The sequence below is a fragment of the Melanotaenia boesemani genome, chromosome 10, assembly GCF_017639745.1.
Source record: "Melanotaenia boesemani isolate fMelBoe1 chromosome 10, fMelBoe1.pri, whole genome shotgun sequence".
Classification (NCBI taxonomy): Eukaryota; Metazoa; Chordata; class Actinopteri; order Atheriniformes; family Melanotaeniidae; genus Melanotaenia; species Melanotaenia boesemani.
The window spans coordinates 654,072-678,991 of NC_055691.1; the positions used below are offsets into that span (position 1 = coordinate 654,072).

The 24,920-nt window shown below is 41.0% G+C and overlaps 2 protein-coding genes across 2 annotated transcripts in view; both read left to right on the forward strand.

Moving 5' to 3' along the window:
• Positions 1–2,395, forward strand: part of LOC121648214 — a 9,260-nt gene extending 6,865 nt beyond the window's left edge. The window contains exons 11-13 of the mRNA XM_041998218.1: positions 1–38; positions 149–393; positions 1,654–2,395. The exon at positions 1–38 is cut by the window's left edge and continues 127 nt beyond it. Of these exons, the coding sequence (XP_041854152.1) occupies positions 1–38; positions 149–393; positions 1,654–1,688 (318 nt within the window). The 3' untranslated portion in view covers positions 1,689–2,395. The remainder of the gene's footprint in view (positions 39–148; positions 394–1,653) is intronic.
• The window catches only part of LOC121648215 (ceramide kinase-like), a 75,444-nt gene extending 53,092 nt beyond the window's left edge, over positions 1–22,352 (forward strand). The window contains exons 3-13 of the mRNA XM_041998219.1: positions 7,521–7,643; positions 7,739–7,864; positions 7,952–8,018; positions 8,110–8,255; positions 9,649–9,723; positions 10,649–10,801; positions 10,882–10,987; positions 13,642–13,721; positions 17,273–17,478; positions 17,572–17,792; positions 17,889–22,352. Coding sequence (XP_041854153.1) covers positions 7,521–7,643; positions 7,739–7,864; positions 7,952–8,018; positions 8,110–8,255; positions 9,649–9,723; positions 10,649–10,801; positions 10,882–10,987; positions 13,642–13,721; positions 17,273–17,478; positions 17,572–17,792; positions 17,889–17,976 — 1,391 coding nt within the window. The 3' untranslated portion in view covers positions 17,977–22,352. The remainder of the gene's footprint in view (positions 1–7,520; positions 7,644–7,738; positions 7,865–7,951; positions 8,019–8,109; positions 8,256–9,648; positions 9,724–10,648; positions 10,802–10,881; positions 10,988–13,641; positions 13,722–17,272; positions 17,479–17,571; positions 17,793–17,888) is intronic.
• The last annotated feature ends 2,568 nt before the right edge of the window (positions 22,353–24,920 follow it).

Genomic DNA, 24,920 nt, shown 5'->3' on the forward strand with positions numbered 1-24,920 from the left:
GGTCGGCCAACAAGACAGAGAGCAGATGGCTCCAACATGTAAGCAGCACAATTACTGACATTATCTGTGATGGAAACATCAACCAAAATTCTTTCATAAAGAAATAAATATTTTAGTAATAGTAATCAGCATATTTTCTGTGTAACAGGTACACACGGATTTTCAGAAAAAATGCAAAACGTTATAGCGTTTATGCATTGAAGACACCAAAAACATATGGCTACATTCAAGCGCTGCAGACTGAGGTGGTGAAGTGTAGATTGGAAGCAGATAAAGGCATGCCAAGAACACGGACACTGAGGCCAGATGATCCACGCAAGCTCGGTCGACTTCCACCTGTACCTCCCCCATCCGTTGAAGAACTTGTACAAACACAAGTGAAAAGGGGCCTCGGTAATAACGTTTTACTTTTACCTACATTGTCTGAATTATAAAACAGTATACAGCTTAGACCAGTCATGGGCATGTGCTACATGAAATTATATATATCTTTTTGCTTTGTTATACACATGGCAAAGTAAATGACAACATTTGTGCCATTAGAGGTATTAATTCACCCAACATTAGGAGAAACCAGTGGAAAACATTAGCAAATGCACCAATGTTGAAATTAAACATTACTTATGCACCAAATGCTGATTCCTTACTTTTCACAAATTGAAACTAAAATGTTGTGGTATTTAAAAATGAAAGTCAGCATCTTAATTAGCATGAGTCTTAAGTTTCCACTTGCTTGTTATTGTCATTTATTTTCCGTAAGTAAAAACTGTAGAAATCTATTTAATGTGAATTGGCCTAAATGTTGTCAGTAGTTTGAAGCAAAAACCTCAAAACATCTTACAATTGTCAACGCATAATTTTAAATAGCAAAACCAAAGAAATTGAAAGAGAAAAACTGATGTAATTTCTTTCAGATGATATATGTCAGGTCATATTCAGCCAAAAACTTGTTCAGAACTTGCAGATCTCCAAAAAGTCATATAGATAAAGCAGTGCAGGTAACTTTCAAGGTGCCAAAGAGAAACTCCCCGTCCTGGATGTGGCCACAAGCTATTCAAGCGGCACTACAGTGGGATTGTCACAAAGGCACTCTCATTGATATCCTTACCTTTGAACTCCTACGATTCCCCACAATTACCTCGGCAACACCTCAGCAGCCACATAGCCAATCATGGTAGACCTCCCCACCCCCAGTCCTCTGTCCTTCTTCACTCTCACTCCTGTTATGCACCTAAGTTTTCTTAAGCTGATGAGAAGAGAGTACTCTGGACCATTTTAGGGACACTTTCATGTACATTTACTCTAATGTGTGCTCTGCGTCCTGTTGGAATAAATCACTGCCGTGTCAAACACGGCTGTCTTAATTACTTCTGGGTCAATCGCGGATGGATACTTGTAAATAAATATTCTTGATAAACATCCTTGGCCTGTTAATCTGACTAGACAACCTGTGGCAATTGTCACCATCACACCAACAAAAATAAAAGTACAATAATCCCCCACCAAATCTTTTCAACACTAAATTGTGAATTTACATTGACATTATTTCAAAATGATGAGTTAACTTTTTGCAACTAAAGACTCAAATATACAAGGCACAGTGCGTCTGATACACTGCTTTGCTAAACTTTGTTAAACTGTTTTGTTCATCAGGTCCAGAATTCAACACCAATCCTCCTTCTGTATAAGGATGTTTCAGACCTACGATGACGACCAACACAGAGTAGAAAGCAGTCTGCAGATGCAGAATCTACATCATAGCAGATACTGACGAGCTCCTGCTCCATTCCTCCTCTCTGATGAACAAGACTCGGAGTCCCACACTTGATTCAGGACCTCATCTGCCAACCCAGAGGAAGTATTCCAGCCTTTTCCCTCCGAGGACCATGCTCTCACGTGTGGAGATGATTCTCATCCCAGCAACTCCACACTAGACTGATCTGCTCCAGTGACAGCAGAAGTTCATGGCCAAGGTCTCCAAAAAGCAAACATCTGATGCTTAGGTCACAAAATCTGCCCCCTCATCCCCATTACTGCATCTAATAATTATTTCCATAACTGTAATGAACAAAAAAAGTGGATGTGTATTCAGTCAGTGGTGTTTGCCACAGATAAAACATCGTCAAGAAGGATTGAATATCTGTTGTGCAATCAAAATTTCACATCCTTTGTATGGATATGTGGCTTTTTTTTTGTAGATAGGCTTTGGTCTATGGGGTTTTTGTTGTGTATATACTGTGTATTGCTGCTGTTGCATCAGTTATATTTATCTATTTTTTGCAGTTAAATTGTAATAAACATTTGTCTTGTTCCTTTGCAGTCACATCCCACTGTACAACTATTTATATTATTACGTGATTGAAATAACGAGGTAAAACATGTAAATCTGAGTTTATTTTAATCAAAAAGGTATGAATAAAAACAAACTATCCCAAATTAAGTTATATAACTATACATAAATGAAAAACAAAATACAAAGTTAGAAGTGAACAGAAATTATACAATAATTATGTACAATCTATAAAATTTCACAGATTTGTTATTAATTTGCAGTTTACCTAAAAACACAATCATATGCCAGGAACAAAACCGGTGTACTGTCTGTGTGGATCAGGAAACTTTTCTCTAATAGCCCACACACAACAACTGGGGATGACACGCCGATTTCCTGCTCCCAGGGAGCCGAGCTTCCATAATATGAAATGCCTATAGGCGGCATACCGGTACTGCCTGTTGTCATCACCTGGCTCTGTTGCATGGCCAAGTGCTGTCACATCCTCTCGATAATGCCTATGTATCCTAAGATATCCTTCATCAAGGCAATATTGGGTAAAATGAGGTAGCTTGCTGATGCAATTAGCTGGTGTCTGACCACAGCAGATCCTCTCCCTGTCAGTTGGCATCTCCCTGCATAACCCACAAGTACACCAGGGCTTTCCTGGGACTCCTGCTGCCTCTGAGACGCTTGAATTGCTCTGTTGCAACAGAAGATCAAAAATCAGGCCTGGTTGCCTTTCGACGAGCTGTGATGCAAGCCTTCTTAGGTCCTCAGCAGTCATGTCATCAAGAAGTCTCTGCAAGGTATAAAAAAAGATTAGTTATACAAGTGGAGCCTAATTTTATTTATTAATGGAAAACAAAGTGTAAAGCCAAGTAAAAGATTTGATTTATTAGTGAAGGCCTGTGTCTCCCTATTCTGTATAGTTTTAAATATTACTATAGTATCTGATGAAATGGTTTGACTGTCAAAGCAAAAAGTTCAAATACTAAGAATAAGTACATCCATAAATTACACATAAAAACGTATTTACGTTGCAACAAGAAATAATACATGAAATATATGTAGCATTATTAGTTATTGCAATATTTGTGAAAATATGGACTTTTTTTAAGTATATTTTTAATCAGTGATAGCCTGACAAACCATTGAACATGAAGCTGTGTCCTGCATTTTACCTGTGTGGCAGCCAAACGGTCACGGCGATACTGTTCAACTCTGTCCGAGTGCTCAGCTCTGGAAGCTGCAGCTCGTGTTCCTCGGCCTCGGCCTCTGCCTCGTACCCTGAACCCTCTTGCTCGTCCTCTCGACCGTCCACCGGACCTGCCTCGGCTCAAACGCTGCAGACTTTGTGACACATCGTCCTCGTCACTCTGAAAACACAAGTGCACAAACTGACATGTCTATAACATTCAAACCTGGAAATTCTGCATCGTGTTATCGTGTCACTCTCTGTTAGTCTAAGTCAGTCTAATATTAGCTGAATATTCGCAAACATTTATAACGTTATAATTAACCTAGCACCTAGATAGCTAATCACATAGCTTTGCCTCATTTACTGGCATTGTTTATTCCATAATGCTACATTGCAATTTTAACATGTACTACTTCGCAAACAACATAGTAAATTACAATTTTCAGCGTGAGGCAGAACTTGTTTAAACAGTTACTTACTGGTTCACTTGGAGTTGAAAAACTGGATGCCATCTCAGCTCCTAAATAAGTCTTGTGGACGGTGGAGAAGAAAGTGGCGCTGCTGTGTGAAGTGGGGGTGGGAGGGGTGAGGAGTATTACTCATTACTGCCACCCTGTGGTGGTTTGTGGAGGTGACCGAGTTGTGTTTTATTTATTACTGCCACCTGGCGTTGGAAAGAATTGCCGTGAAATCCTACAAATTCTGCCTTTAAAAACTCTGCACTCTCTGTCAACTTTTCGTTTAACACTAGCCATTTTGACGTCTTCAACGCCGACTGATGCTGCTATCTCAGGCATGACAGGCGTGGGAAATTCGTCAAATGTAAACAGTTCATTTTTATGATTATTTTTTTATAAATATCAGCTGGGGGCCGGTCAAAAAGGGGTGGCGGGCCGGAGTCGGCCCGGGGGCCGTAGTCTGGTGACCACTGATTTAGAGGGACTCTGCTGTGTTAGTGAAATATTAGGATTACATGAGAAACTGTCATGACACTAACTTTGCAGAGACAGTCAGGAAAATTAAAAATGGATGGTATCACTCCTTATTTAAACCAGTTTACTGTCCAGTCCTGTTAAAGTCCTCTGGGTTAAAATGAGGCTGCAGACGGCTGAACGGTCCTTCGGTACAAAGTCTCTCCTCCTGAGTGCTGCTACCCATGCTGCCTCCTCCATTTATCTGCTGGAAACGTACAAACATCCATCTGAACGTCTCTCAGTTCTTCTGTAGCTACAGGTCAAAGTTAAACTTCATGTTAGCGCCATGAAACTGATTTAATAGATAATGTTGAAATGGCCTACTTAACACAATTATATGAAGTGGCTGATTCCCACTTAAACCATCTTCCTGTAATCATCGTCTTACTAACAGAAAGTTTTTTTATTTTCTTGTCCTGACATAAGCCGGTTTTCATTTCATTTAGTTAAATAATATAAAACCACTTCTTACTGTGAAATGTTATCCCTCATGGTCTCTGTGTTTCTTTCACAGGAACATTCGTATGCAGCACAAAAATCTGGCATTTTGGTTTTACACACACAGTCTGACTGATCTGACCGGGTCTGAAACCCCGGCCCAAGATGGCGGCCGTGTTGATGTGCCTGACAAGCCTGAATGCGACATCTAGTGTATATTTCTATGTTCTTCTGCCTCTGGTTCGGTGAATCTTGGTCATAGCGAGATGAAACTTCCAGCTGTGGAATCTGTGAGATGTGAGCTTTCAGTAGAGGAGCCGTTTGTTCGTGTTCATGCCGTGGGGTGGACACGGGGAGACATCATTTGTGTTTACATATTTTTCAGACTTTGTGTACCTGGTCTTTTAACTATTGTTGTCTTAAATGTGTTTGTTGGTGATAGAAATGGTTTTACTGAGCTGGTAGCTGAGATTCTGGACTTTCTGTGGATACCACACATGTTTATAGTTACATCTACAGACCTGACGCTACACCCGGAAACGAGATGTTAACCCTTAACTCCCGGTAGCGGAGGCTGCAGGTGCAGAGGTGAAGCTAAACTGTAGGAGACATACAGGTAAAGATGAGGTGCATGGTGCACTTGAGTGAGTGTGTGCTGCGGGAGGTGGTTCACGTGGGAGTGGGTGTATGCACTTACGGAAGGGTGTAAAGGTGCGCACTCACCTGTGAAACAGACGAGAGAGTAAGGGTTGGGCAGTAGCCATATTTATTGTTGACCGCTACTCGCTCACTCATTCATCATTGTCATTATCTGTTTAAATCACTGGTTTTCATTTTTCCATTTATCCATCTTTGCTGCGCTGTGATAGCTCTGTGCTGTTTATAATAAATGCACTAATGCGTCCCGGATCTCAGCGTATCTGTTAATATAGCCTTCTGGCTGCGAACCTGAGGACTCAACCTTATATAAAGTCAAGCTAAGAATGAAAGTTTAGAGAATTTATATCCAGAAATGTGGATAATGAAGCAGTGAAGGTGCATGGATGGAAGTTATTGTGCATATTGTGAATATTTCTCTCTCCTCACCATCTAGAAGCTGTGAGATTCTCATCCTGCTTTCTGTCTGTTCACCTGATGCTGATATTCATCACATATTGTTCCTTCTGTGTTTAGAAGGAAGCAGCTTCACAGCTTTAAATCCATCCTGCTGACTTTTTACCTTTTAGTTAGTAAATCCTGAACATTTCATCCTTCTTTCTCATAAATATGTGATTTTATATATGAAGAAATATTTTATCTGAAAATTGCTGCTAAACCTGTTTATGTGTTTAGTGCAGGGGTCTGCAGCCTTTCCAATCCAAAGAGCCATTTTCCCTCAGCCAGCTAAATAAAACTACTTTAGAGATGCAAATGTTACCAGACTTTTCAAAAAGGAAACTTAATATATATTTTAATGAAGAGCCACCATAGGATGTTTGTTATTTTTGAAAAACCACATTTTTATTTCCATTTTTAGGTTTAAAAATAAAGAAAAACATAAAACCTTTATAAAAGGAGGATAAACAGACTTTCTGCTAAGGAATGTAGATATTTGTGGAAAATTATGTAAAAGAAAAAAAAGTCCATGGTTTCCAACCTAAAGACAAGAAAGATAGATTTAAAAAAATATTTTAGCCACATATTTAGAGGCATTGTGGAAGGTCCAGAGCTGCAGGTTGGAGACCCCTGATGTTAGTAAACCAAAACTTACTGTATTTCCTTTATATAGCAGTAGGCCTTCTTTTAAAGGAAAGAGACATTTTCCGTGTAACAATGCGATTAATCGCGATAAAAATGTTAGTGTTGTCCCAGCACTAAAATAAATATAATAAATATAAATGAAAATAAATATAATAATAAATAATACATTTTATTTAATAATAAATAATAATATAAATAAATAAATATGGTCAGTAAGTTACTTTGTTCGTTGCTGGAAAAGTCAACATTGAGAGAAGGTTGCTGTTGTTGTTCAGCATTTTCATGAAGAAACATTTAAAGAAGCATGTATGATTAAATGCATTGAGTTGTACTTATATTCTGGATCATGTTGCATAAAATACTTTGGCTATCATTGTCCGGTAACTTTAGGAATCTACTAGACATGCTGGCTGGAGATCAGAGAAGTTCATTTAGAGTCTTGAGTAAAGATAATAAATTTTGATGTTGAAATAAATGGATCTGAGGTTGATCGATCAATTATTAAGACTCAAACTCTGGAAAATCCCGTAACAGCGTTTTGAAAATAAAACCATAACATCGCCAGTGTGTCATCCGTGTGTATGTTGTGGTTCATGCTCATTGTTCTCAAAACTATGAGCAACGCTGATCATTCAGTATGAAGGAGAGATACTGCAATTTCATCCCAATACCTTCTCTTCTCCTTGGTCTTATCCTTTGTCTACTCCAATAAGTAGTAGTGGCCATCTTGCCATCCCAGTGATCCCCAACATTAGCTGAAAGACCAGAGGGATGACCAGTTCTTGATCCCTAAAAGAAAACGTTTGTCTTACCTCAAAATAGAGAGATAGTACCTGCATCCTAAATGATCATATTTTAAACGATGGGGTTTGACTTGTTTCTGCTTTGACTTCAGTGTCATATGTGGAGAGGTGTCGGCAGCACCGCTGGCGGTGTGCTGAGGTGACCTTCACATGTCCAGACGAGCCACTTTGTCAGAGCTGGATCTGCAGCATCAGAGACCAGATCGCCACCATCAGTAGGACTTTACACCGGCACACGCAGATGAAAAGATACACGCTTCTGCAATAAACTTTATGTAATGATCTTTGTGTAACTGTTTTGTGTGAATAGTCAGCAGACCCAAACACCTGCTGGTCTACATTAACCCGTACAGCGGGAAGCGTCAGGGCAAGCGCGTCTACGAGCAGAAGGTCGCCCCGCTGTTCGCTCAGGCCGGCGTCTCCACACACGTCATCGGTACGTCACACTCATCCTGTTCGGCAAATACTGCCATTAGAGGTCAAACGGCTAACACGTGCTGTGTTTGTGTTTCTGTTGTCATAGTTACGGAGTACGCTAATCATGCGAGGGATCACCTGAGAACAGGTGCCGAGCTCAAGAAGTTCGACGGGTGAGTTTTGTTTTGTTGATTGTCAGTTTGATTATCTGATTGCTTTTGTCTGGTTATATATTTTTTTAATTGATCTTCGTCCTCGACCCAGTGTGGTGTGTGTAGGAGGAGACGGCATGTTTAGTGAGATCATCCATGGTCTGATTTGGAGGACGCAGATTGACAGCAGCATAGATCCACACTGTTCCGATGAGACGCTGTCTTCCTGCTCGCTCCGAATCGGAATCATCCCTGCAGGTTAGAAACACAGATACTTGTATACTTGTACTGTAACTCTGCTTTCCTGTTTAGTGGTGAAGTTCAGTTAACCATTTAATACCTAAAGTATCATATTTGTTACATACAGTTTCAAGACCCGGGGTAAAAACTGCACTCCACACCCTGTTGTATGGTCTGACGCTTGTCTTCTGTCCCCTGGTGGATACTTTTTGCTCCATAACCATTTTGACATAACATGGTAATGAGCCATATGCTAGCGATAGACATTTTAAGTCAACAAATCAGGCCAATTAGAATAGATCAGTCTTATGATCACCGTGTGTCATCCACCCACATAAGCGTGGACGGATGACACATGGTGTGGGCCCTAGTGGTCTTCATTGTACAATAGGTGGAAAGGGATGGAGGAAGGGAAGAGAAGGAGGCATGTGCCACCATAACTATGTGAATACATGAAAATCTGTATCATTACTGACCTTTCAGAACAGCTTGACCAATAGGTTTTCTCCTGTTCACCGGCTGGGAGAATAATAAGAATAACGGGTAACTGTGGGGAGCTAGATGCAATGCAGAGCCCATGTAAACATTAAATATATTTTACATGGGATTATTTTTTATAATATTTTGCTGGGATGGAGCAAAATCCCAGATGATCTTGAAATTCTGGCTGGATGTATTTTTAACCCCTGAAAACGAGGAAATATCTGTGTAAAAAATGGGATATTTGGTCACTCTAGCATAGTGAAACATAACTCCTCCTGCCTCAAACAAACAATAATAAATTCTTTAAAACTGGAGGCAATGTTTCAAGCAATGGATTAGTTGTACTCATCCCTAATATATATTTATTTGTTCATTTTACATTATGTGAAATGACAGAAAGTAATCATTACAGTCTCATTTTTGTCTGTGAATACTCACAATCTTCTCTGTGTCACATCAACTGTATCTCTTCTGTAGTTCCCAGCATGCAATTATCAGTAATTATATCATCAGCTGTGTGAATGTTCACGTACGCGCTGACCTGGTTCTTATTATCCTGACATATCTAAGTGCATATCACAGGAACAGAAAGCATTACTATTTACATCATATCTAAGTAGATATGGATGTTTCATTGTTCTCACACAAAAGACAAAACAGTCAAATGTAAGTGAGTTATCAAACAGCCAATCAGAGAGCAGGATTCTATTGTGTGCCCCCTCAGTCATCTAGGAGGCTTTCATTTCAGCCCCTGTTCCATGCAGGTGTTAATGTGCTTTTGATGCTCTGCTCTTCTAAAACAATAAGAATTTCTGTTGTTAGTATTTCCAGTTTATTTCCAAATTTCTAAGGAGTGTTTTCACTGCTGAGAATTAAATATTAGTCATGACTGAAGTGTCTCCTCTGATGGTCTATCTGTGTGTTTCAGGTTCAACAGACTGCATCTGCTTCGCTACTGTGGGAACCAATGACCCAGTGACCTCTGCACTGCACATCATAGTGGGTCAGTCACACGGTGTCCTCATTCAACAACTGTAACATAAATCATTCAACACCAGTTCGGTTATACACACGGTACACATGACATTCTTATATAAGGACCATGTCAAAAATGATGCAGCTCCAACAAAACATTAGGCTGTGAAACCTTTCTTTTTATCCTGAGCTGCACGAAGAGACAGTGGAGAGGAAAACCTCCAGTTTAACTGGAAGGGAAAACCATCAGAACCACTAGAGTAGAAAGGACGGGAAGGATGAGTCAACAAGCTACGCAACCCTAAAGCCTGCTGAGAAAGAAAAAGGGAAACACAAATTGATGGCAGTAATGATATTTATACATGGAGTGTAAAGAGAAACGTGAAGGGAAGGGATCAGAGCGTCATGTGGTGTGACCCCAGCAGGTCGCCAAGCCTTTAAACTTAAAATCTAAAGTTTGAAGCCCAACCTTAAAGGTAGACAGGATGTCTGTATCATGAACCCACAGAGAGGGCTCTGATAACTGACGGTTCTGCCTGCAGCCTGAGAGTAAAGTGCTCTGTTGGGAAGATGCAGTGGAGCTTTGTCTCTAAGAGTTTTATATGTGAAAAGAAGAATTTTAAATTCTATTCTGGATTTACAGGGAGCCAATGAAGAGAAGATAAAACTGGAGAAATATGATCTCTGCTGAAGTACAATAATGCAGTCTTGAAGTAAGAATAAACTAGCTTTTCTGCATAACTCTGAGACAGGATGTTCCTGGTTTGGGGAATATCATGTACTCAGATATTCAGTTTGCCTTCCTACAGTCGTCCTTGATAAAATCGCTTTAGAAGTTTCTATATTTTTGCAGAAATATGATCATAAACATCAACGTCATGTCCAGATTTTATTTCTTTAAAAACAAGTTGTACATGTTGATTGTGTGTGTATGTGTGTGTGTGTGTGTTTAGGAGATTCTCAACCAGTGGATGTGTGCTCAGTTCACCACAACAACACGTTCCTGCGATACTCCGTCTCCCTGCTGGGATACGGTTTTTTTGGCGATGTGCTAACTGATAGTGAGAGGAAGCGGTGGATGGGACCAGCCAGATATGACCTGTCAGGTAGAATGACATCATGTTTTTAAGATGCTGTGTACAAACCTCTGATATTTCCAGTGAAATAGACATTCTGGATCCTACAGGTGTGAAAATGTTCCTGACTCATCATTACTACGAAGGAACCGTGTCCTACCTGCCGGCCAGGGGCACCATCGGGACACCACGAGACGCTGGCAGGTGTCAATCCGGGTGAGAGAGACTGAAAATGTTTTAGATTCAGTTTAAGAAATTTACTAAATGATTTTACTTAACGACCTCATGTTTGACCTGTAAATGATTAATAACGTCTTTTTCATCCACTCTGGTCGGCCAATAACTACATCACTTCATATCTTAGAGCCAAAAATATGAAGTTAATGCACAGCAGAACTCTTGCCATTTTTTCTGTGGCGCCTCCTGTCGACGGCTAATTCGGCATCTTTGCATCCTACCTGTACTGTGAGCTCTCTCCAGACAGTAGAAGACAGTCTTATCTTGACTCTTATCTTATCTCTTATTCTGTGTCTTTCTCTCTTTCTTTTTCTCTCATCCTCCAATAATGTCTTCTTGCGTTTCTTTGCTGAATCAGCATCAGTGTGCGTTCAAAACTGCCGGTGTGTTTATTTCTGTTTGCTAGCGTGTGATGCGATGCGTAAGGCGAAACTCTTCTGGGCAACGACAGCTCCAGAAATGCTCATAATAGATGTCACTGTACCATCAAACAAGTCCGAAACGTGGAGTTTTAAGGTCAGAAAGTTACGTAATGAATCTTTAAACTGAAAACTACATTACACTACACTACATTTCCCATGAATACTATTCCATGATGTATCGTACATACATTGTCTGCGTGGTGTTATTTAAAAGCTGCTGCCTGAACAATGTGGAGCTGAATGAATGAATGAAATTTAAACAAAGTTATGTGTAGAAGAAAAAAACAAAGAAGTGATTTCTCAGACGATGGAAAGAACAAGGCTGGTTATAGGGGAAAAAAAGGAGATATGGCAGAAAGTCTCCCTTATCACTGCGTGTTTGAATGACCTATGAGCAATAAGTGAACCGCCGCTACGACGCGCTGCTGCTGCTACGACGCTATGCCGCGCTGCTGCTTACGACGCTATGCTGCTACAACGCTATGCCGCGCTGCTGCTACGACGCTATGCCGCGCTGCTGCTACGCCGCGCTGCTGCTACGCCGTGTTGCTGCTACGACGCTATGCTGCTACTACGCTATGCCGCGCTGCTGCTACGACACTATGCTGCTACGACGCTATGCTGCTACGACGCTATGCCGCGCTGCTGCTACGACGCTATGCCGCGCTGCTGCTACGCCGCGCTGCTGCTACGCCGTGTTGCTGCTACGACGCTATGCTGCTACTACGCTATGCCGCGCTGCTGCTACGACACTATGCTGCTACGACGCTATGCTGCTACGACGCTATGCCGCGCTGCTGCTACGACGCTATGCTGCTACAACGCTACCCCACACTGCTGCTACGCCGCACTGCTGCTATGCTGCGCTGCTGGTCTATGGTAAAGTTAAAAAAAAAAAAAGAAAAGAAAATTGTCGTGGCCAGCAAACTCATTGCGCTAATTTTTTCTTACCGTGCAGTTAATTGACTTATTGCGACAGGCCTATGCATCATGCCAGCGCCCATGTTCAAGTGAGCAACTTGTTCTTATAGTTTTAATGTTCTCCATCGGTTTTTGATAGAAAACTATTCATGATGTCTTACAATTATATTGATGCCCTTAGTGTCAAGGCTAGAAAAAGATATGAAGCAAAGCTAGTGGAAGTGGGACTGAACGAATGACCTCTCTATCCGCCATCACACTGCGAAGAAGCTGCTGACAAGAAACTTTGAGAACTTCACAGAAACCACCAACAAATGTTATTGTTACTGTAACCAGACATTTCATGGTATTTTTGGGATCTATACAAAACCAACCATAATTTTAAACATTAACAACATAGTAAATGTTTTACTCACCAGTCACAAAATGATCTGAACAAGTTTTCAAATATTTCGAAGGACTAAAAGGTGTACCGTCAGCATTGGTAGCCAGTTTTCGAAACTTTCTGGGCTTTTGTGTCTTTTTGGTAGTTTGAGGAATTATCTCGTTGTCTGTGGAACAACTATGACAGCAACCACAAAACAACTTTTCTGCATATTTAAAGAAAACTCTACAAAAAATACCTAAATTAAAATCTATGAGGATCAACGTTTTGCAAAAGTTCCTGGATCCAGGCGGTGATCCGGATCAGCCACAAAATCTAATCACTTGTTTGTGAGATTTCCTGTAAATTTTCTCAAAATCTGTCCATAACTTTTTGAGTTCTGTTGCTAACAGACAGACAAAGCAACGGCACCAGCCTTAAAAGCAAGATTAAATTTGATTTTTTTTTTGCTTTTTGTGTTTGATATAAATGAAAGCGATTGTGTTACATCAGCCTGTGATATTGTCTCGTATTGGTCGCTGGATCTGAATCAAATCAAATCAAAATTGTGGCAGAATTTGTGATATTGTTAAAAAATCATAATCCACTAAATGGATTTAATATGTCATGATTGGCCAGGACACTCTTGTAAATGAGATTCTTAATCTCAATGAGGTTTTTTGTGGTTAAATAAATAAAATGACACTTGCATAGAATCCTTTATTCATACTTGGTTAAATGGTAAAATGGTAAATGGTCTGTATTTATATAGCGCTTTACTATACCTGGAATGGTAACCAAAGCACTTTACATCAAACATCACATTCAGCAAAGCAGCTGCATGTTAGAGCAAAATGCTTCAGGATTTGTGAACGTAATGTAATTATTGTTTTTTACGTGACATTTGTGTTTCTGTAAATCTGCAGCTGTGGGGTTTGCCAGCACAATGGGCAGATACTTTCAGAGAAGTCTGAGAAGTACAAGACAGATGACACATCAGACTATGGTGAGTTGAGTACTGACTACTGCTACCTAAACACAGCTGACAGGAAGCCTAACCACAGCTGACAGGAAGCCTAAACACAGCTGACAGGAAGCCTAACCACAGCTGACAGGAAGCCTAAACACAGCTGACAGGAAGCCTAACCACAGCTGACAGGAAGCCTAAACACAGCTGACAGGAAGCCTAAACACAGCTGACAGGAAGCCTAACCACAGCTGACAGGAAGCCTAACCACAGCTGACAGGAAGCCTAACCACAGCTGACAGGAAGCCTAAACACAGCTGACAGGAAGCCTAAACACAGCTGACAGGAAGCCTAAACACAGCTGACAGGAAACCTAAACACAGCTGACAGGAAGCCTAAACACAGCTGACAGGAAGCCTAACCACAGCTGACAGGAAGCCTAACCACAGCTGACAGGAAACCTAAACACAGCTGACAGGAAGCCTAAACACAGCTGACAGGAAGCCTAACCACAGCTGACAGGAAGCCTAAACACAGCTGACAGGAAGCCTAAACACAGCTGACAGGAAGCCTAAACACAGCTGACAGGAAGCCTAAACACAGCTGACAGGAAGCCTAACCACAGCTGACAGGAAGCCTAAACACAGCTGACAGGAAGCCTAAACACAGCTGACCTAAACACAGATTTGTTCCTAACATATAAAATATGAGTTTATATTAGTTATGTACCAAAATCCATTTGGCTCAGAGGAGAGTAGTAATAAGTTTACTTAGAGAGCAGTTTTACACCATACATTTTATTTTTACTTGAGTAAATCTGTGAAGAAGAAACACTACTTTTACTATCATCCACCATCTACCATCCATTGAATACTACCATCTATTCAATTAGATAAGCTTTACTTTTGCCAGAGATACCAGTTTTCCCAATCAGACGTAGCATGAAGTCACATGACCACACAACCAGGAACAAAAAAGCAAGATGATTCAAATGTATTCTGACCGCCTGCAGCTGACGTCACCCCAGCTGGCAAGTGTCCCTCAGACAGTCAGCTAACAGCTAAAAGCCCATTTATGCTCAACACAACTACGCAGACGGAAGGACACTTCTGTCCTTATTCTGCGTCGGTTACATGTGTAATATGGTCCGTTGTCGGGGACCTTATGGATCCATTGCTTGATGCAGTAAGCAGAGCATCTAACAAAGAACCAAAATGACCTAACGAACATGAAACCAAGGGGAACTTAAATACTGGCTGATCAGACCAGTCTAAACACATGAGGGGTTAACAAATACTAACAATTAAACTAAACAGAAGAAGCAGAACAGTTTACTTATTACTCAAAACAAAAGAACTACTAAAAAAGAAAGGAAGCTACTCAAAATCAAAACCAACCAATCTAAATATATATAGAATAGGAATGAATTATCTCCCCTCTGGAAGGAGCTGTCTGGAACAGACCCATGGCATTTCTGTTCCTTTGCTTTGACCAGCTGTGCTCACTTCAGCCTTCAAGCATTCACATGCCCCCCCAGCACCAGCAAGAGAAACAAATACACTTAAACAAATAAGCAAAAGTAAAACAAAGTCCAAAATACCTAATGTCTTAATGTGCACGCTAACAAAAAGAACTAAAGCATTTTAACCAAACTTAAACCAAATATGCAAACAAAATAGTGTTGAATGATAAACTAACATAACTGAAATGTGTTGGTGTATGGGGTTAGCGCCTTGCACTGTGTGGCCATCACAAGCTGTATAGCTGACATGAGACCAGCAAAGGAACATACCAGAGAAGAAGAACAGGATCAGGAAGAAGCAGAAGACGTTGATGAGGGCAACTAACGTAGAGATGGCAGGTCACCATGTCGGGAGCTTCTGAAGAAAGGCTGTGTTGGCCGGGTGCAAACAAGCGGCGCATTACTGCCCCCAACCGGTGTCTGAAAGTGACATCAGAACGCAGCACTGCCCACTAGTGGATGACTAGTGGATCAACAACCATGGCAACATAAAGGACGCACGGTGGTATGAGGGTGGCGACGTATGAGCGGCCGTCCCAATTTCCGTATGTAAGGGGGCAAAGAAGGGCCTTAAGAAACCAGCAGGAACACCAAAGTTGTCTGTGAAACGAAGAAGTGCTACCATGACTGGCTTCTGAAAAAATGAAAAGCAACACAAATGAGGAGCAGAAAATGATCAAACTCAGCCCGAGTGTTTGAGCTGCAGCTGGAGGCTGTCCTGAAGGTCTGTGGGACAAAATATTAGTCCATGTCCACAGAACTACTTTAAGGGGAGACTGCTGTATATTAGAAATAAAAATGATTATAAAAGAAAGGAAAAAGAGGTTTATGGCACTAAACTCAACTGGTTGAGCAGCCGACTCAAGACTAAAGCAGCGGCCGCAGGTTCGAATCCCAGCCTGGAGTCCTTTGTTCTATATCACCTCCTCTGTCTCTGACTCCCTTTCATGTGTCATAAAAACCTCTAAAGCCAAAAAAAAAAAAAAAATTAAGAAGAATATGTCTTATTGAACTGTTGAAATACATCCAGTACATGATCAGACACATTCCTCTGGAAACGAGGTGTCATGATGGTGTTTTGGAGTAACACTGCTCTTACTTGAGTACAGTTTTTGGCAGCTCTACACACCTCAGATCTGGACCCACAGAGCTGAGACTAATTCTGCAACTTATAGCATTTTTTAAATTTTCTGAATGTAAAGAATATGGCCAAAACATCACACACTAGTGCACCAGAAAATAAAATTAATAGTCACATTTTGTTAGAAATCTTGTAATGACTTTATGTAAGATGAAAACAGAAAAGTTTTTAGATAAAAAAAAATACTTTTCCACATATTTTTGTTTTATTTGGATGAAATTCTTACAGCTCCAGTAAATATAGCTAACATTCCTAAAGCAACAGTTCTAACGTGTTTTTCTAATAAACAGACCCAGTAAACCACATTATTCACAATGGGTCTGATGATTTATTGGTCTCAGTTTAACGTTATCCGGGACAGTCATAGCAAAACCAGCAGCTTCTGGACACATTCAGGGAATGCTGATCTAACAGAGTTAATATTATCTTTTGTACAAGGTTGGTGAAAAGTTAGTGTTTATTTCTGTGGTGCTAAACTGTGCTAGCTAGCTTTCATATTACAGAGTGGCTAACCATGCTGGGTATTTTTAAGGTAAAGGATGAAGGTGGATGTGGTGGATCCAGCGTTTTACAACAGACGTTGCAGTTTGCTGCCCGTTCATTTGTCCCTTGTGCAAAGCTTTTATACCAAAAACGTTGGGGTGACAACAGGTGTGCTCACCTGAGCTGCCATGGTTGTTTGTGTTCTGTCTGAGGAGATGAATCACATCCAGCTGACAGGAGATCAGACAGAGATGAGATCATGAAGAAAACTTAAAAAATATAAGATTGTTCATGAGTTCCAAATCGTATCTGAAGGCACCGTTTACACGACTTTGTAAACTTGTTGACTCAGTTTGTTTTTCAAAAGTCAGTAAAAACCAAACCGAACTTTCCACTTGTGAAAAAGATGAGTGGAGGCAAATGTTTGTGGGTTATATGTTTCAGAGAACGATGCAGAGTGGAGAACAATCCGAGGAAAGTTCTTAGCTATCAATGCTGCCAGTATGAGCTGTGCTTGTCCTCGCAGCCCGAAAGGCCTCTCACCTGCCGCTCACCTGGCTGACGGCACCACCGACCTCATCCTGGTCCGAAAGTGTTCCCGCTTCGACTTCCTCAGACACCTCTTCCGACACAGAAGCAAAGATGACCAGGTGTGTTTGAACAGTAAACCCAACCTTCAGAACTGCATTTTTCTCTGGTGGAAACTTTACGACATTTTCTTCTTCACTTGTGTTCTCGATCAGTTTGACCTGACCTTTGTGGAGGTCCACCGGGTGGTGCGTTTCCGCTTCACGCCGCGGCACTGCCAGAGCGACTCAGACCTGGAGTTGGACCTGCTGGAGAACGGCAAACACCAGATCTTCAGCCAGATCTGCAGAGACCACCCGGCTTGTGGTTGCGCTCCCGCCTACAGCAGCTGGAACTGCGATGGCGAGACCCTGAGCCACACAGCCATCGATGTCAGGTACCACAACCCCCGGCCAGCTCCTCTCTTATGTATTTATTCTCAGTTTGTTTTTCTCTAAAGAAAAAAAAACACCTGTTCCTCCTTTTTTCTTAGAGTTCACTGCCAGCTGATCAAGTTGTTTGCTCGAGGGATTGAAGAACCACAGGTGTTTGAGGACCTCAGCAACACCTGTGCAATATAATCCCACCGCTGCTCGCTGGTTCCCATCACACACTGGAGCCTTCTCTGATTCCAGCTGCTGCCTTCGCTGTCATGTAACATCACATCTGTTATCAGAGCAACCCGACATGATCGCTGACTCAACAATGAGTCGTGCTGTTGTCTCTTACAGATATTAGCTCCACAGAGAGAAATGTAAGGTTATTTTTAACATCCTAAAGTTAAAAATCTTCAGCAGCTTCAGAAATGTTCCCAGGAACGAGCCCTGCAGGACGTCAGCTGGAGGGAAAAGATTCACACTGAGGTTTTGATTTATTCTGGTGGACTCTTGGTGTTTGGAGTGGCTGCTGGGTGTCTGGTTCCTCATTTATTCCACACTGAGCTCCGGTTGTGAAACATACACCTGCACTGTTTTGACAACGGTTCACGCACAAAAGGTCACAGCAACACAAAGTCGTCTTCATTGCGTCGATGCATCTGTCCTGTTTCTGTTCATCCAGAAGCTCTAACTGCTTTCTTGTGTCTGATTAGACTCTACATTTCTGATTGTGTTTGACATCAGCGCCTTGCCTGAGTCGTCCGTCTTGTTAGACTTTTAAATTTACTTTTAGATTCAGTCTGTGTTCAGTTTTCAGTGTTTGGGGAATTTCACCCAGGACTGATAAATCCAACTTCTCAGTCTCACATGTGGCTGAGAAGATGCTTTTCATCTCAGCAGTGCAAGTAAGAAAAATCACTTCTTTTATCTGCATATTGTGTAAGAGTAGATTACACACACACACACACACACATATATATATATATATATATATGAGCATTTACTAATAATGAACTATTTCTAAATGAACATTATATTTGGAGTTACCTGTTACATGCATGGATGCCAGACACCTTCCAGTCATTCCCACAGTCATGTGATCAGAAGTAAGAAGGAAACTGTAGTAGGCACTTATTATTTTAAATTTTCTGGTCTCTGATGGTTCCTGTAGACTTATTATTTTAAATTTTCTGGTCTCTGATGGTTCCTGTAGACTTATTATTTTAAATTTTCTGGTCTCCGATGGTTCCTGTAGGCTTATTATTTTAAATTTTCTGGTCTCCGATGGTTCCTGTAGGCTTATTATTTTAAATTTTCTGGTCTCCGATGGTTCCTGTAGGCTTATTATTTTAAATTTTCTGGTCTCCGATGGTTCCTGTAGACTTATTATTTTAAATTTTCTGGTCTCTGATGGTTCCTGTAGACTTATTATTTTAAATTTTCTGGTCTCCGATGGTTCCTGTAGACTTATTATTTTAAATTTTCTGGTCTCCGATGGTTCCTGTAGGCTTATTATTTTAAATTTTCTGGTCTCCGATGGTTCCTGTAGGCTTATTATTTTAAATTTTCTGGTCTCCGATGGTTCCTGTAGGCTTATTATTTTAAATTTTCTGGTCTCTGATGGTTCCTGTAGGCTTATTATTTTAAATTTTCTGGTCTCTGATGGTTCCTGTAGTCTCATCGTGGGCCTCCTAATGTGTTCGTTTCTCAGGAACATCTGAACTTAGTGAAATACAAGTGAAGTTGCTTTTCTACGAGTAGTTAAAAATTTTAACTTGTCAGTCAAGCTGGTTATGGATGAGTAAACTGCAGAGTGCACGTTTATGTTTCTCATTGGTCCTGTTTGATATGCAAATGAACAGAAAGCAGATGATTGACAGAATCACTGCTTCAGCACTAGTTTTACATAGTACCTGAACAGGTAACCTCAAAGTGAGTCCATTCCTCAGCTGAATTTCTATTTTACACCAGTTAAAAGTGATATTCTTCACCTCAAAAATCACCATTTGAAATGTCCATAAATCAACATTAAATGTCTTTTTTTTCCTTCTAAAAACAAATATTTAAAGACCTTTGCTGTTTGATTCCTGGGCAGTGGCACAAAGATCAGAAGAAAAGGGCACGATGTGTACACGGACCCCCAAACAAACACTAAACTGAGGATTTTCTAGGGATCACAAGGCAAAAAGTTTGAGAACCACTCCAGTGAAGGGTGCAGACAGTCTGACTTTAGCCCATAAATGTTTATCTGAAGTTTTTCTGAGTTTTTTGTCGAACTCCAAAATATAGTTTGTATATTAATGAAGCAACTCGCTGTGAGAAATCTAGTTTTTTAAAAGGTGAAGAAAGCTTGGTTGTAAAGTCCAGTGTTGATGCTCAGACAACTCCTCATCCTACACTCACACACATTTTGGTCTTTATCTCTGAACTCCCCGGAGCTCGGAGCATGTCAAAGCCTGACGCTCCGCCTCTGTAGCTGCTGCTCACCGCGCCCGCAGGGTCAAACTTTACAACATGCAGTCTAAATGTAGCTCCATCACATGTTTACGTAGAATAATCACAGCAAGGTTCCTCGCTGCGCCTCCGGATGCTGACGTCACTTTGTCCAGTCTGTTCTCATTAAATATCCAGAGGAGCTCAGAGGAGCTTCTTGTGTGGATCAGCGGTGGATCTGAACCGGGTCAGGAAGGGTGGAGCATCAGCACTGGACCGTCTGGCTGTAGGTGCTGCTTATTTGTTTGTCAACTAGCCATAATGTTTCCTTTCTGCTGATGTCAAGCTGGACTCTGACGGAGGAGGGAACCAGTAGCAGGTCACAGTGCTCCAAAGCACCGACCAATCAGCTTTCAGCTTTATCCTGATTTTAATCTGACCTTATACCAGCCAGGGTTCACTGATGTAGCCATTTATCTGTATGTATGACAGGTGTAGGTTAGCAAACACGTTCTCGCAGGTTCAAATAACCCAGGTCCAGTAGACCTGAGAAAACTACGCTCATTTCTGCAATATATGCAAGGATAGCTAAAAATCCAAACTCCTTTTTAAACTGGGATGTGAACCAGGCCTGAGGAAGGTCACATCTCTGTTTGTGTGGAACCAGGTGGAACCAGGTGGACCTGTGAAGACGTTGAGCTGACTTGTCTGTCTCCCTTGATTTTTGTCTTAAAGTTTTGTTGATGTACAATCAGAATCTGCTGTATAACCCTTCAAACCAAACATGTCAGGTTCGACTGATGACTGAAAAATGAAGTGAATTTTCAATGAAGAGAGGATCACAAATGTTCATTTCCATGAAGTCTGTGGTTCTGAAGAATGAAATGTGCTTCAGCAGCCTCATCAGTCCAGCAACGGGGAGATTTATTTGCATGTTTCTGTGAAATGGTCGGTGCTGGACTCATGTTAGCATGTTAGCATTCCATTTAAGCTGGAAAAAGTGCTGGACAGTCATGATCTGCATTGTTAGCTGAGTTGCTAACAATCAGTAAGGCTAAACTGTCCAACCAAGCTAGCTTGTTACATGGTGATGTTACAGTTTGAATTGGCAAGAAAAAAAACTAACTCCCACAGGGAAGGGGTCTTTTTTTAAGCTTTGTTAGCTTTAATACTGGGAGGCTGTTGGCTGGTTAGTCACAGCATCTCCCTGAATGTTTCATTTATTCTTGATTTTTAGCCTCCTGTTCCAGCATTCATCTTGACTTGAACATGTTAGGATATCATGTCTCCTCTATGAAACAGTTCAGACTATCAGAGGAAATTATTGCAAAGTAGATGGTGACTGTTATTAGAAAGAGCTCCTCCAGCACTGTCAGGGTGGCTCACTGCTGACCACTGGTGTGATTCATCGCAACTAAACTGAATGTTGAAATCTCGAGTTTCTGACCAGATCCACAGGAACTAAGGTTACGCTCACACTGCAGGACTTAAAGCAACACCACTGAACTTTGTCAGATTTTCACACTTATTAGTTTTTTCTAGCAGTCTTTTTCTGAAATTCAGTATTTTGCTACTTAAATCAGATTTGTGCTCTTCATGGAGAAAAAGTCAGATTTGAGACATTTTTGCCTGCAGTGTGAACGTGGCCTTAACGTGGACGCATCAGTAGCTAAACATCACATTTCCTCCACTGGCGAGTCTTAAGTTGGAAGTAAGACTTTCCACCTGGAAACAAGCTGACTTTGCTTCACATTGGACAGAAAAATTGTGGGAAAACAGATGTGAGCTTTCATCATGACGGACATATAGAACATGTAGAACAGCCTTCAACCACAAATGAATTAATCTGCGCATTTATCATATTTATTATTCTGATAGTTGTTTTGCAGTTTTCAGGTAGAATCAGCAAAAATCAATCGTTCATTTTCATATGTTTTTATGTTCAGAGTGATTGTTCTTCAAGCTTTTTCTGAGAGTATGTCTGCTTCTGGAAGTCTCTCCTGCTTTCAGAGAATGTAGTTTAATCTGACACTGAAAACCTGTTCGATCCCGTGAATCGGTCGACTTCTAGCTGTAATCTGAGCTGTAATATTTTCCTCTGCTGTAGCTGTTGTATAATCAGGAAATAAAACTTTTCCACAACATCATGTCTGATTCTGTGGTCAGTGTGTGTGATGGATCATTTTACTTGTAGCATCAGCCCAAATCATATGGAAATGAGTTAAAGTCTAAGTAAATATCAACTATAAATGGATTGTGCATGTTTTGAAGTGTGACAGCTGAAAGCTCTGCAGCAAACTGTAGCTTACAAATCAAAGTATATAAGATAAGGAAATAACATCTTTAGTTTTAAAGCATTTTAGTTTTATAACCCGCCACATGATGGAGCCAAATGTTTTATTTCACGAACATAAAGACCAGCTGCCTGTCGAGTTTTATCTCTATAGTTGAAATATTTGTCATATCATGCAGCTTGGGAATGAAAAAGTAAATAGCTGGTTAATTATAAACCAGTACTGTCGAGCTGTTAACAAGTTAGTGTCCTAGTTAGGTTTAATATTCAAAACTAGCTTCTAGCTCAGACTTCGGAGGTAGTTGCTCTTTATTTTACACATAAGAACAAGTTATGAAACAACTGCATACACAGTGAAACAAATTTTAAAACTAAAAGACATTCGTACTAAACCAGGTATTTGAAGAAAATGTTCCTGAGAGGTTTAATTTTCTATAAATATATACATTTGTAAACAAAGTGGGAACTTTATCCAAATTTAAAATGTGTGCTATTCAGGGATTTATCAGTTTTATTTATTAAAGATTTATCATTCGTTCACTTAGTATTTTCTGCATTTATCAAAAATACTCAAAAAGTGTCGAATACTTTTGTCTCCTAAGTCAGACGAGGAACTGTGCTGTATTTCCATAATTAGCTAGTTTAGTTCAACACCTGATATTTAAATGTTTAACAATGTGTGTTTCATGGCTGATCAGTGGGGTTTGTATCATCTGCAAAGTCAGTTAATCTTCATCTGTTAAAAAATACACTATATATGATTTTCTTATATTACTTTCCTCGAATATAATTAAATAAAAATATAAAGAAGCAGAAAATAGGTCAATTCAAGTACAATAAATGGCAGCATTTCTTCCTTAACTCAAAATGGTATTTTGAGTGCAACATGACCTCCAGCAGGCCACAGATGTGCATGTGTAGCTCAAACGGTCAGAAACAGACTCCATGAGGGAGGTATGAGGGCCCGACGTCCACAGGTGGGGGTTGTGTTTACAGCCCAACACCCTGCAGGACGTTTGGTGTTTACCAGAGAAAACACCAAGATTGGTAACTTCACCACTGGCGCCCTGTGTTCTTCACAGATGAAAGCAGGTTCACACTGAGCACATGAGACAGACGTGACGGAGTCTGGAGACGCCGTGGAGAACGTTCTGCTGCCTGCAAAATCCTCCAGCATGACCGGTTTGGCAGTGGGTCAGTAATGGTGGGGGGTGGCATTTCTTTAGGGGCCGCACAGCCCTCCATGTGCTCGCCAGAGGTAGCCTGACTGCCATTAGGTACCGAGATGAGATCCTCAGACCCCTTGTGAGACCACATGCTGGTGCGGTTGGTCCTGGGTTCCTCCTAATGCAAGACAATGCTAGACCTCATGTGGCTGGAGTGTGTCAGCAGTTCCTGTCAGATGAAGCATTGATGCTATGGACTGGCCGCCCGTTCCCCAGACCTGAATCCAGCTGAGCACATCTGAGACATCATGTCTCCATCCACCAACGCCACGTTGACCACAGACTGTCCAGGAGCTGGCGGATGCTTTAGTCCAGGTCTGGGAGCAGATCCCTCAGGAGACCATCCACCACCTCATCAGGAGCATGTCCAGGCGTTGTAGGGAGGTCCTACAGGCACGTGGAGGCAACACACACCACTGAGCCTCATTTTCACTTGTTTTAAGGACATTACATCAAAGTTGGATCAGCTGTAGTGTTTTTCCACTTTAATTTGGAGTGTGTCTCCAAATCCAGACCTCCATGGGTTAATAAATTTGATTTCCATTGATCGTTTTTGTGTGATTTTATTGTCAGCACATTCAGCTATGTAAAGAACAAAGAGTTTAATAAGAAGATTTAATCCATTCAGATCTAGGATGTGTTTCCTTTATTTTTCTAACAGTGTAGTTTGCTGAGAGGAGATGCTCAGCTTAGTTTATGACAATCAGCAGCATCATAAACTCATGTTCTGTGTATTATCAAGAATACACACATGCATAATTTATTTTTTCTGATCATGGTTGATCCATCTCTTTTCTTTTTCTCTCATTATTTTTATTGATTTATTTGTCACAGACAGAAAACTTCTCTTCATTTTGATAAACTTGTTCTCTCCTATTTGGTTACTAAAAACACACCGCTACTTGCAGCAAGACTGAGGGGTGGAGGCGGGGCAATTAATGGGGTCCACTGCTGTCATTGCAAACTCTCCACATTGCCACTGCTCTGTAGCAAGTCAAAGTTGGCCGGCACTCGCAGGCCCAAGTATTTGCCTGGCATGTCTGTTGGCGAGCGGTGCTTCTGATTATTCTTGTTTGGTCACGTGTGACAGTTGCTGAAGACAGGATGTGTGCGCCCTATAATGTATCTTAATAATGTGTTAGCCACCATACATGTAGCCACCATACAGTTAGCCACCATACAGTTAGCCACCATAC